Consider the following 13,790-nt stretch of genomic DNA (forward strand, 5'->3'; position numbering starts at 1 on the left):
GATCAACTACACAGACCAGAGCCTGGTAGGAAACAGTGCTGCATACACTGACCTTAATTGAAGGAGAGGTATGCGGGGGACCCGGACCGCAATGGCATCTGTATCAGCTTCCAGCAGCGTTTGCCATCCCCAGCACATGTAGTGAGAAAATGGCCACCGAGGAGCAGAGAGAAGGCAGGGCCCGGAGGAGGAGCGCTGACACAGCCCGCTCAGACCGCTGTGGAATGGCACTGTGCAGCGGGGGAGATGCCGGCTGTGAGACAGGGAAGGCGTTCTCCCCTGGCGTGCTATTAACCCCTGGGACGCCGCGCTGTACCGCACATGCTGCGGCCCGCTGTCCCTGGTGGTCTAGTGGAAGGCGCAGGATCAGTACCTGGCCCCACGCGCAGCCGGTCCCCAGGGAGCCCCCTGCCTGGGGACCAAACAGGACTGTGTTACCAGCGGGTGCCCACCCCGCGGGACCCCGCCGCTTACCTTGTTCCCCGTGCATCCGGCCACAGTCCAGGTAGCCGGGGATCACCGCTAGCTGTGACCCCAGCTACCTACCAGCATCCCCGGATCGGTACCGGCGTTCTGGTACCGGCGGGGTGTAGGAGTGGCAGCATGGACGTCAATACTGACTGTCCTATGCTGGAGCACTGTAGTTGTGCAGCCACAGCTGCAAAGAAATATTCAGGGGCCTTAAAAAGACCCCCTCTGTACGGTGCGACTGGTCCGGCCAGGCACCTACGAAAACTGAGTGGCCTGAGGTTCGGGGGCGGGGTATAGGAGAGGGACCCCAGTGCATCCTGGGAGGCTGAAAATTTAACTCTGTGGTGCCTGGATGTCTGCCGCCATCGCCTAAACCCCAAGGTATCCTGTGGATACTCTATGGACCCTGAAGTAGAAATTGCCAGGAGGTGGCACTCCGCCCATATCAGAATGCGTGGCACTTCTGTCAATGCTGCCCGACTTCAAGTGCCTCCTTGATGGTTGATGTAAGCCACTGTGGTGGCATTGTCGGACTGAACCTGCACAGGCTTTCCGTAAAGAACGTGACTTGCCATCCTGAGGGCCCTGAACTATGCCTGAAGTTCCAATATGTTGATGGGCAGGGCTGCTTTGACTGCTGTCCAACGGCCCTGAAAGGAGTGCAGACCGGTCACTGCACCCCAGCCCCGGAGACTGGTGTCCGTCGTGAGGAGCATCCAGTCCGGTATCCAAAAGGGGCAACCGTTGGTGAGATGAGGTGTTGGTAACCGCCAAGACAGAGACAGGCGCACCGCCGGAGAGAGCACCATTGTCTGAGCCTTGATCCGGAGGGCTAAGCCGTTCCATTTGGGGAGGATCAGCCCCTGCAGGGGCTTTGAATGAAACTGAGCATATTCCACCATGTCGAATGTGGACACCATGGACCCTAGAACCTGCATCGCCGAGTGTACTGACACCTGACGACTGCAGAGGAGTCTTTGCACTCGCAGTTGCAGCGAGCAGATCTTTTCTGGAGTTAGGAAGATTCTCTGCTGGTGAGAATCCAGAAAGTATCCCAAATGAACCATCCTTTGTGAGGAAATTAGGGAGGACTTTTTCCAATTGATTAGCCACCCGTGCGCTTGTAGATAAGCGATTGTCAGGTGTAGGTGGTGTTGAAGCACCGCTGGAGAACCCGCAAGCAAGAGGTCGTCCAGGTATGGCAGGAGTCGTATACCTTGACTTCGCCGATGGGCTGCCATGACCGCCATAATTTTTGTAAAGACCCTTGGATAGGCCAAAGGGCAGTGCCCGAAACTGGAAGTGTTGGTGCAGAATAGCAAATCATAACGCTGGTGAGAAGATGTTATTGGGATATGCAGGAAAGCATCCTGAATGTCCAGGGATACCATGTAATCACCAGGTTCCATAGCCAGTATGATGGAACGTAAAGTCTCCATCCTAAACCTAAACTTGGGCACTCTGAGGAACTTGTTCAGAGATTTGAGGTTGAGCATAGGCCGATGAGACCCATTCACCATCTGAACCAGAAAGAGTAGAATAATAACTAGTCCCTCTTTGAGATAGTGGAACTGGCAATTACCCCTGCTTTCAGCAAGGACTCTATGGCTTCCTGGATCTGTAAGGCCTTGTTCTAGTGGGAAGGAGTGCTTGTACAGAAAAATTGGTGGGGAGGTCTTCGCCAGAATGAGAGAGCGTACCCCTGAGAGACCACTTTTTACCCACGCATCCTTGGTGGTTTCACACTAGCACTGGGCAAACTGAAGAAGTCGGCCTCCCACTCTGGGATCCCCCAGAGGGAGGCCCGTCCCATCAGGGTGAGGGTTTATCCTCAGACTTGGAAGCAGGGCGTCTTGCATCCCACGCCTGTTACTTAGGCTTAGTGGTAGTTTTGGTCACTGATTGTCTAGGGAAAGACTGTCCTTTGGGTTTTCCTTGCGGACGAAAGGACAGAAAGGAAGAGGCTATAGCCTTGGAAAGGTGCAGATGCTGATGGCAGAAATGCAGATTTAGATTTTGCCAGTGTGTATACAATTTTGTCCAAGTCCGGGCCAAATAATATCTCCCCATTGTAGAATCAGCGTCCGCCCTCCAGGAGCATAGCCACAGGGAGCGGCGAGCAGATATAGCCGCGGCCGAGACTCTAGAGGTCAGCAGAATGGCATCCAAAGAAGCCTCACCAATATAAGCAGCTGCATCTCTAATGTTGCCCAACAAAGACCTTTGAGTTTCAGGAGCCTCCTCAGGTAATGTGTCCTCCAGAACATTTGCCCAACCTTCTATTGCCTTACTTGTCCCCGTACGTCTGGCCGCACTCTGGGAGGTCCCGCGGGGCCCGGCTAGCAGAGACCCGGGGTCCTGCCAAGATCGCCAGATCGGTACTTGCGTTGTGGTGGCGGCAGAGCATCGCAGACGTCCTATGGACAGTCTGCTGCAGCCTGCTCTGATAAAATAACGATTAAATCTTAACCTAAAATCAGCTTGGGGCTGCTAATCAACCCCCCTGCGTAAACAGTGACCAGACTTTGGCCGGTCACCAACTTAAACTGAGGTGCCTCTGGCTCAGGGGCAGGGTATGGAGGATGGACCAGTGCATCCTGGGAGCAAAAGCTTTAACTGCGTGGTGCCCGGGATCCAGATCAAACCTACATCCAAGGTCTCCCTGTGGAGCCTATGGACCCTTAAGAAGAAATCTGATTTTTGTACTTACCGTCAAATCCTTTTCTCCGAATCCATCTGGGGGACACTGGACCATGGAGTTGTTTGAGGATCCGAAAGAGCTTGCACTTAATACTATAACTTTAAAGGGAGTAGCTCCTCCCTTCTGCAACCCGTAGTCTTCTTACCATAACTCATTTTTTTTCAGCACAACTTCAAAAATAGCCCTAAACCAAGAGTAAACCACCTAGTGTAACTTACAGATCAACCACAACCCACTCACGAACAAAGAACTGAGCGTAAGGGTGGGAACGCAGTGTCCCCCAGATGTATTCAGAGAAAAGGATTTAAGGTAAGTACAAAAATATGATTTTATCTTACATCAGATTTGGGGAACACTGGACCATGGGGACGTTCAAAAGCCGCCCCTAGTGGAGGGTACACTCAGAGTAACCTGAACGTAAGACTTACCGACTGAAACTAGCAATTGTAGATGCGAACACTGGAAATCAAGAAAAAAAAATGGCGAACCTGCTAGTGAACAGACGATCAAGCTGTCACAGGCATAGTGGCTTCCACGGAAAAGCCACAGCTCGAATAGAGGGAGCCTAATAGAATTGGAAAACCACCCCTGTGAGTTCACCAGGGAGTCACCCCGCCAGGAATGTGTGGCTACCAGACACCAAAGAACTACTCATCGGAAAGAAACCAGAATGAATCGCACTTTTAATAGAATAAATAGACAGCGACCTGATTTGTTGTCAAGGTTGCAGTATACCGGCCCTAAACAGGCGTAAACCCACTTGTGATCAACACTGGGCCTAGACATCTTACCGAACCTGTAAAACAAGGGAAGCAGAATCAGCTACATTAACGCTGAAGCATGAAAAGCTTGACTCGTTACAAAATTAACAGCACCAACGTCAGGGCAATTGAACCCAGGTGCCAGAGACAACCAGGCCCATTGTGGACAAAAAAAAACCCTCGGTCATATCCCTAAGACCCGTAAAAACTACACCATGCCAAGACTACGAATAGCGGTTGTGAAAACCTCTACTGACAAGGACAAATCACCCAATGTTGGTACTCCCAAACTTGGAACTTCAAATCTCAGTCGTCCCGCCAAAATCTCAGTAACAGACAAAAGACTGTCTGAACAGTAGGGCATACCTACTGCCACCCAGGAAAATGTACAGCCAAGGAAGTACGGCGAACAGCCACACAGCACCTCCGGACAAGTTCCAAGCTAGAACAGGCCCACTCCATAGGTTTGAACAGACATTAGTCACGTTTCAGCCATATATACTACCTGGGCCTTTAAAATAAGTTCCCACCGAGATCTGAACTCAGATCGCTGGATTCAGAGTACACCATGGAACTGGGTGACTGTTTTGGTGTTAAAAGTAATTTAGTCCCACCTCATGTTCCAGGTTATTAGGTATCATAGATCAAGGAAACATAAATCTCCCAGTTTCTGCAAAGTGGGGGTGACCATCATTTCTACCCTGGATGATTTGTTAATCTAGGCAGGATTATTGACTCTCAGGACCATGTGAAAGTAAAAGACAGGTTTTAGAGTCCCATTAGGTAATCATTAACTTCCAGAAATACTACATAGTGCCAACCCAGCAAATTATTTTTCTAGTGCTGATGTTTGACTCCAGACAATGGAAGGTATACTTGGTGGAGAAACAGAGAATAATAAAGTAATCTTTAGGGTTTGATAAACTAAAACGTAGGAAAGTATGTATTGCAAGGAAAGACCATAAAGAAACAAAGCATACTATAATATATTAGTCAAAGATTTAGAACACCCCCATTTTTCCACTGAAATGTAAGCAGTTTAATATCTCAATGTACTCAGAAATTAAAAACATAGCACAAACAATTCACAATAAGAAAAATCAAAATAATTTTAAATGTAATGTAAATGTTTGACTCATCTAAGTAGCCACCTTTTTGCAGATAAAACACACTTAAAGGCGTTCTTTCTGCAATGGCAATCAACTATCGCTTGGGAATTTCATCCTAACACTGTTCCAGAAGTTCCCACAAATGTGTTGCAGTTGTAGGTGAAAGCAAATCAACCTTTCTGTCCAGTGCTAGCCATTCCATGATTTGAAGCCTATCGTCTTATGCTTTTCCTCTAAGTTCTGGCATAGCCAAGAGGTATGTTTTGGGTAATTATCTTGTGTAGGATGAACCCTTGACAAATTAGAACAGATGGTATTGCACAGAGTTGTAAAATGATGTGGAAGCCCTTTCTCTGCCAGTCACTGTCTCAAAATTCAGCAAAAGAGTCCCAGACTATCTCGTTTCCTTCTCCATGTTTGACAGTTGGTTTCAGACACTGAAGAACTATTCTTTGGCCTACTCTGTGGTGTTCAAAAACACTGCATGATGGTTAATCAGCCCATAAGACCTTCTTTTAGTCTTCAGTAGTCAACTGGTTTCCTGGTCCAGGCAAGCTTTTTTTTTTCTTATTTTTCCATTTTAGCAATCGTTTTTGTACTGCCACTCAACCTGTCAAGACTTGCTTACTTCAACCAGTGTTAAACTGTGGATGAAGCTGTTGTCCTGTGAGCGGTCATTATGCAAGCTGTTGACTTTGAGAAATATCCTTGTGTCAGTGTTTCCCCCAGTCTCCAAGTGCCTATTGATGGTTTAAGAAATTGTAATCACGGATACATTGACTTTCTTTGCAGTTTCTCTAAGGGAAAGACCTACACCAGTGGGAACCCTCAAATACCCCCAACAGGTGAGGTTTTAAAGGTTTTTGTATGCGGAAGCAGAGATGGAACAACTGACCGAGCAAAATAACAGAACCATTGATCTACACGGTTAAGAGTTATATTGATCTGTCTTCCTTTGTTAATTGCCTTTACCATGATATTATGGTAGCAATACACTACTTTTTGCAGTGTAATTTTGTCCAAATAATGCTTCAGAGGGTGTAATAACAGTCTGCTTTTATACAGACAGAGGGTTTATAATAAAGTCATTAACAGTAGTTGGGACACTTGTAGAAACTGTTTGCATCAACTGTCAAGGCTTAATTTAGTTCCAGTGCTGCAGAACAGCTGCTAAGCTGAGTACACATTAGACGATGTGCAAACAATGCAATATCATCAACGATTTCTCTTGAACTCCCGTACAAACGATATAGTGCACACACAATGTGCAATCTTATAAGCGACGGAACGATATATAGTGCATCGATTGGTGGTTAGATCCTTAACTAGCTAATGTTAACATATCGCCTGGTCATTCGGTAGAGCATACACACTGCACGATGTGGTAAAAATCGTTAACGACATCATTAGATTGAGCAGCACATAGGGCCGACCAAAAGAAGCAATGAACGACTCATGGGAGCACGCAATAATGCAGCGGAAATCGTCAAACCGTCCACAATATCGTCTAGTGTGAACCCAGTTTAAGTTTTTATCCCATTACTTGTTTCCTGAAATAGGCCATATATATATTATATAAAATCTGAAATTTACATAATTTCTCAGTTTTTGACAACTTTTTTTTTTATAGCCCTAGCAGTTTACCAATTACTTTATACTACTTCAGATTATAAATTGAACTTGAATTGCTTACATTTCAGCATTCTTAAACTTTTGACCGCTAGTGTACATGAACCATCAATGTGGCAATGAAGATGACCACCAGGATAACATCTTAGTTAGAAACAAAATTTCCAGCAGTGTCAGCAGTGGTCATACATGGGTAGAACTAGTAAGCAAACCCTGCATCTTCATTTTTGAGTGTTCCAGCAGATAGTGGACAGATTGAGTCAGTCAGATGTCAACATGATAGCATCTCAGTTGAATTACGAAGTAAAGCATTAGTGCTCTATCGAAGAAAAGGATTTAACAGGTAAGCCCATAAAATCCCCTTTTCTTCTTCCTCTATAGGGGACACAGGCTTGACTCTGGGATGTTCAAAAGCTAATCCCCTAAGAGAGGGTACGCTCTTCTCATAAAAGCTGCATCTGGAGGCAGGCAAAGTCTTAATTTTAGAAACGTATGGGCAAAGGACCATGTGGCCTCTTTACAAAGCTGCTCCCACAAAGGTGCCACATCGAGCTGCCCAAGAAGTCCTCACCAACTGGGTAGAATGAGCTGTCACCACGGCCGGGGTCAGAAGATCTGCTGCAGGATAAGCGTGGCAGACAGTCAAACAAAGCCATCTGGCCAAAGTCTACTTGGTAGCCGGCCAACCCAGTTTGTGAAAGTTATAGAAGACAAAGATCTCTTGATCTGTCCACATAAATCCAGAGGGAGCTCTCAACATGCAAACAGGCCTCCTATGGTGAAAAGTCTGGAACCTGGAAAGAAGGGACCACTATCTCCTGGTTGATGTGTAACCTGAATACCACCTTAGGAAGATAGCCCAATTGTGTCCGAAGAATAGCCCAGTAGGCGTGAAAAATCAGAAACAGGGAGTTATAGGGCAATGTGCTCAAATCCGACACCCACTGGGGCGAAACTATGACAAATAGGAAAACAGTCTTACATGTAAGCCAATGAATATCCACTGTATTCAAGGGCTCAAAAGGAGATTATTGAAGAACTCTTAAGAACCACAGACAAATTCCAGGGAGCCAATGGAGGTACAAACGGAGGCTGCACATGAAGGACACCTTGAAGGAAAGTCCAAACATCAGGCAACAGTGCAATCTTTCCCTGGAAGAGCAAGGAAAGAGCTGAAACCTGTACCTTCAATTAAGAAAGGTGGAGGCCCAAAGCCAGACCCACTCGCAGGAGAGACAGGACTCAAGATAGTCGGAATTACCTGGGGTTAAAGTCTCTAGCCGAACACCAGTTGAAGCAAGTCTTTAAAACCAGGTAATAAATCCTGGCAGAAGAGGGTTTCCTGGCATTGAGCAAAGTCCGAATGACCAACCTTGAGAGACAGTTTCAAGAGCCATGGTGTCAAAGTGAGACAGGCCAGATCCGGATTAAAGCACGGGCCCCGAGACAGAAGATCCGGCCAGAGAGGAAGGTGCAGTGGAGCGTCAATGGAGAGGCCCTGTATATCTACGTACCGAGCCCATATCGGCCAATAGGGAGCCACCAGAATCACGGTGCCGCCCTCCAACTTCAACTAGCGGAGGACCCGCAGAATCAGTGAGATTGTAGGGAAAACATACACGAGATAGGTCTACTGAACTGCTAAGGCATCCACCAGAAGCAGCTTGTGCCGAGAGCTCAATCATGTCAATGTACGCCAAGCCCCAGCAAAAGAACCAGGAGAGGAAAGATGTCTGGATAGAGCCCATTCGCCAGAGTGAACATCCTGTCAGCTTAGAAAGGCCGCTTGCCAGTTTTGGACTCCGGAGATAAAAACTGCTGACAGAGCTGGAAAATGACACTATGCCCAGTGGAGAATGCTATTGACCTTCATGGAACGGCGACTGCGAGTGCCACCCTGATAGTTTATGTAGACAACGGCTCTTGCATTGTCCAACTGCACCTGGATCAGACGATGCTTGAGGAGTGACAGAGAGCTCTGAAGATTGCCAGAAGTTCCAGCATGTTGATCGGTAGCATGTTGACTGGAGAAAGTATACTGTGATACAAATGTGTTCCCTGAGGACAGCTGGTGACTGTGCCAAGAGAAGTAGGTCCTCCAAATAAGGCAGAATTTGGAACCCCCTGCTCCGAAGATGAGCCACCATTACTTTTGTGAAAACATGAGAAGCCGTGGAAAGTCTAAATGGCAATACCCGAACCTGAAAAGGTTCCTCCCGGACCGTAAACCTGAGGAATCGCTGGTGACTTACTCGAATGGGACATGCAAATAGGCATCATGGATGTCAACGGAAGCCAAGAAGTCCACGGCTCCAGAGCTAGGATGAGTGAGGAGACTCCATGCGGAACATGGGAAACCGCAAATACCTGCTGAGTGACTTCAGGTTCAGGATTAGTGGAAACAACCGTCCGGCTTTTGAACAAAGAAGAGATTGGCACAGAAGCCTATCTGAGACAGCGGGACAGGAGTGACGACTTTGGAGGCCAGTAGGGAGCAGATGGACTCCAGCAGTGCTCTTAATTTTTCTAGATCCATCTAAAGCCCTAACCACAGGCTTATTACACATTTTTGCTTGCACCCTCCTGAGGGCGTGAGCAGAAATGCCAGCGCCTATTGTGTCCAAACGGAGCAACAGTTGAATTGCTTCGTCAGACACCCCAAAACAAATAGCCGCCCAAAGAAACTATTGAATCACCCCCAAGGTGTGCACAACATCTTGGTTCCAGTTTCCAACAACATATGGAGAAAACAGAATGTTCAACTTTTTCCTCATTTTCTTATTGGATTTGTCTCTCTCCTTTCAATCTTGTGAGGCTTGGTTACGAAGTAACGTATTCACAGGATGCTAGGGGATATGGGGGGAGGGTATTAAGACTAATGCCAGATTTCTTGATGTGTCCAGTGGTTCCAATCTGGGTGCTGTGGCACCTTGGGGTGCTTCAGGGCATTTGCATGGGTGCCTCGGGTTGCTGGTCCAGTACCAAATAAAATAATGTTTAGTCAGTGTGATTGACAGTCATTACAACTAGTTTTGCCTATCAATAAATGTGGACATAAAGAAGCGCAGAACTAACAGCCACGACATAACTAAGGGTGACTTACTGTATACAGTAAGCACATTTGCTGAATGAGAAACTTTTGGCCCAGGGGTGCCGTGGAAAAAAAATGCAGATTCTCTAGGGCGCCGTGATTCATAAAAGTTTGGGAACCATTGGTCTAAACTCTCATCTGAGCCCTCTATACTACAGCGTTCCAGTGTCGTATAAAAACATTATCTTTCAGAAGATATAAAACATGACATAACATTTTACTTTACTGTGAAATCTATTCAAGACAAAAGACAAGGTACACAGTTTAGACAGGTATGATTCAGAGTCCTTTTATGGCAGGTTGTAGAACATAAAACATTCACTGTATGCCTTAAAAAATTATCAACGCTGGCCATCCTTGCCATTCCCAGAATTGAGTGAGTTGAAAGATCAGTTCTTCAGGTCAATAAAACCATTATGCTGTTAAATTTCTAATGTGTTCCAGAAATGATAGCAAAAATATGTTTACAAATGAATGGAAAAAAACCCCACACAAATGAGGAAATAATAAAAAAAAAAAACAGCACTTACTGTAGCAATTGGTCCATCAACATGATAATCTAAACTAAAAACATCCCACCCAGTGTCTCCAGGCGATACCTATAAGTACAGATGAAAAACAAAACAAATTTAATGGTAAATCTTAACAAATATCTACCAAAAATGCAATACTCTGAAAAGTGGTGATAATTCAAAACTACTTCAACCACAGTCCTACAAGGATTGTGTCAAATAATTATCTATTTTTTGCACAAGAATAAAAATATTTTATTTCAGCAACTGTTCTGTTAAATACTTAAGTTCACGTTAGTGGAACATCTAGAAGAAAAACAGAAATCGGCTTGCAACTTCAAGGTCTACATGCAAATTAGTAAATGGTTAGAGTTAGAAGGAGGTACTGGAATATTGCCTATACAAATATGACAAAACTCAAGCATACATGGTTGAATTATGACAGTGGGGGGAGGGGGGGAGGGTGACACCTTTGGAGAGGGCTGCTTTCATTATAACATGACATAACATGGCTTTCATTTAGCATATTGTAAACATTGCTGAATACAAATACATGAAACGCTTTATTATCCGAGTGAAAGCAGGATCTTTATTTTCCATTTGCACAAACATTTGTAGGATATATCACTTCCTGACATCAATATATAAAGTTATTGAAATAGCAGGCTAGAAAGTTATTTAAGAAAAGCAAAGCTTTCATAAAGTGCAGGTTTTGTGTGATGCACACAGAAAAAATTCTAGTAATTCCACCAAAAGAGTATTAAAAAAACAAAAAGGTATTCAGAGAGCTCTAAACTGGAGTCGCCAATTAGATGGTAGACATTCAATTTTCAAATACAAACAAAATATATGACAAAGACTCAGAATAAACAATATGTACTAGAGGCACAGTAGGGAAACAGATTGGTCTTGTGACATAATTCAGTCTCCATTTTATTAAAGGCTTGCTTGAGTTATTAGCTTGCAGGCACTCTCAATAACAAGAGACTTATTTTAAAAAGGAAGCCTTGATTCTTAATTTTGATTTTACAGTGCAGATGAATGAAATAAATGTCTTCTTATTTCTCGTAAATGGCCCCATTTGAATCATCAAAAGAAAATTGAGGTTATTATGTGCTCTGTCTAGCAGCACTTTGGATGCCAATTCTAAGGATGTTTGTTTATCACTTTATATTGGCAAGGGATGTACTGCTGAATTAAACACTATAAATGTTTTAGGATGTAGGCATTTGTATGCAATTGCCTAGGTATTAGTGAAGTGCATTTTCACACAGTGAAATACAAGAAAATTACATTTAATATATGGGTATTCTGCATGACATACAACCAATTATGCAGCAAAAAAATAACATCCTGTTTCTGTTTGCTTAATAAGTACACACTTTGCTGCAAGTTTAGAACAAATTAGTGGCAGCAGAATATTCTTGACATTTTTGCACTAGACTTTAAATTCAATGAAAAACACCTACAGATAATGAACAATACAAACTGTATAAAAGCTTAGAAAGAATGGTGTGTTGCTGTTGCATACTTATGAAGAGGATATATTAGAACTTCATTTACAACCTAATAATTAAAAAAAAAAAAAAACACAGAAATTATTGAAAATGTTGTTCATTCCCAATTATAGCTGCATAAATTTGCCGTAGGGCAAATAAAAATCCGAGTATCAAAGAACTTGATTACCAAATATACAACTTATATGGAGTGGAAGTTGCCAATAAGTCTTTTACCTCTAAAAGTCGGACATCCAAACGTTTGAGAATCTCAGGATTGTCAAACTGAGCATTGGTTGCTCTCACAGCAGTTTCAAGAATTCCTGTAAGATTGTGTTGGTACAACGTAGTTGCTGGACGGACAAGTTCTGGTCTAAAATAACAGACATTCTAAGTCAATATTTTAGCAAATACTTTAAATTTAAATTAACATTCTTCTTAAGTTGGTCATCAGAATTTTATAATCATAGGATTTCAGCCTCATAACAATGCAGTGTCTAGTAAAGCAGGCAACATACAATGGGTCACATATCAAAGCAAGTGCAAAGTAAGTGATGTCCCCAGCAATCAGTCTGTAATTTTGCTAGTATCAATTAAACCAGTTGTTCTAAACTAAAGTGGGATCATTACTAAACCAGCAAAAGAGATCAACCCACCTGTGCATGATTAAAGAAATCCCAAAACATCAACTTTGGTACTTGAGGCCTGGAGTTAATCACTGATTTAGACAAAATTATTCCTTTAAATCCGTTTTTATAAAAGGTCTTTTAACATCACAGAATATCAAATAAAAAGATATAGCAGCGCTAGATTAGGCAAAAGCTAAAAAAAAAATATGTAGGGGGGGAATTAAGTCAGCTAGCAGATTAATTGATCCCCCAGGGCTGTTCAATTAGCCCTGAAGGAAGTCCGTAGGCTGGGTTTTTTGGGGGATCTCATCATAACTGAAAGGAATCCACAATAGATATCCTGTTAACACATAGGTCCGGGAAATTTAATGGGGCGAGAAAATTGAGCTATAATTGCATAGCCTCAGACATTAACGCCCGAGGCTATCCCTTTTTCATACCCATTAAATTAACGGTATAAATTAATTCCCTCCATAGTATGGTGGTCAGCTTTTTTTTTTAGCATTTGCCTATTCTGTTAACTTGGTTTATGTTCTAGTGCAGGGGTTCCCAACCACAGTCCTCAAAGCACACTAACAGTCCAGGTTTTAAGGATAACCATACTTAAGCACAGCTGACTTAATTAGAACCTCAGTTATTTTGATTTAACCATTTGTGCTCAACCATGGATATCACTAAAACCAGGGCTGGTAGTGTGCCTTGAGGACCGAGGTTGGGAATCACTGTTCTAGAGGGTTGGCATTCCCTTTAGCAGCTGCAGTTAAGGCATACTGTATAAGATTCTGTTTATTCTCATAGATTATATTGATTATAATTAAATCAACATATAGTGGATTTATAAATCTGGGAAGATATGATAGCAACAAGGCACTTCACACGGTCACTTTAAATGTATAATTTAGAACAATTATACTATGTGGGCAAGCAAGAGTACAATACTGTACATTTTACTTGGGTTTAAAATGTAAAATGTATTATTCACATATAGTAGTATTGTTAACCTATTTACGTTAATCAGGGTGTACCTGACAGAAGTACCTGACAGAAATCATTAGGTATAAAACCCAAGTCAAAGAACAAAATAATATTTATGCAGTCAGTCTGTAGCTCTATAAAGAAAAATTGGTCATGACATTACCAGAATTTCTGTTGAATGCTGATGTGTGGATCTTCCTGCAGTAATGTAACAGCTGTAAATGCCAAGAATTCCTGTGCTTTACCAACAGATGCACTGGAGGGAAGGCCGTCATTAAGTATATATATTTTTTTTGAGTCAATGGCGAACAGTGTTGTTAAATAGATATGCTGTACATTTTAAACTGGCAGTATTAAAAAAAAAAAAAATGAAGAATTTTTTTAGTTAGAATTATTGGCATGAATTATATACCTGT

General features: G+C 43.4%; 1 protein-coding gene across 1 annotated transcript in view; it reads right to left on the reverse strand.

Annotated features, from left to right (window-relative positions):
* TUBGCP3 (tubulin gamma complex component 3) overlaps positions 1-13,790 on the reverse strand; it is a 277,741-nt gene that overhangs the window by 66,019 nt on the left and 197,932 nt on the right. Inside the window, exons 15-16 of the mRNA XM_088456791.1 lie at positions 12,008-12,143; positions 10,293-10,361 (exon numbers count right to left, since the gene is read on the reverse strand). Of these exons, the coding sequence (XP_088312917.1) occupies positions 10,293-10,361; positions 12,008-12,143 (205 nt within the window). The remainder of the gene's footprint in view (positions 1-10,292; positions 10,362-12,007; positions 12,144-13,790) is intronic.

The sequence above is a fragment of the Taudactylus pleione genome, unplaced genomic scaffold (genome assembly GCF_031769625.1).
Source record: "Taudactylus pleione unplaced genomic scaffold, aTauple2 ptg000041l, whole genome shotgun sequence".
In the NCBI taxonomy this organism is placed as follows: domain Eukaryota; kingdom Metazoa; phylum Chordata; class Amphibia; order Anura; family Myobatrachidae; genus Taudactylus; species Taudactylus pleione.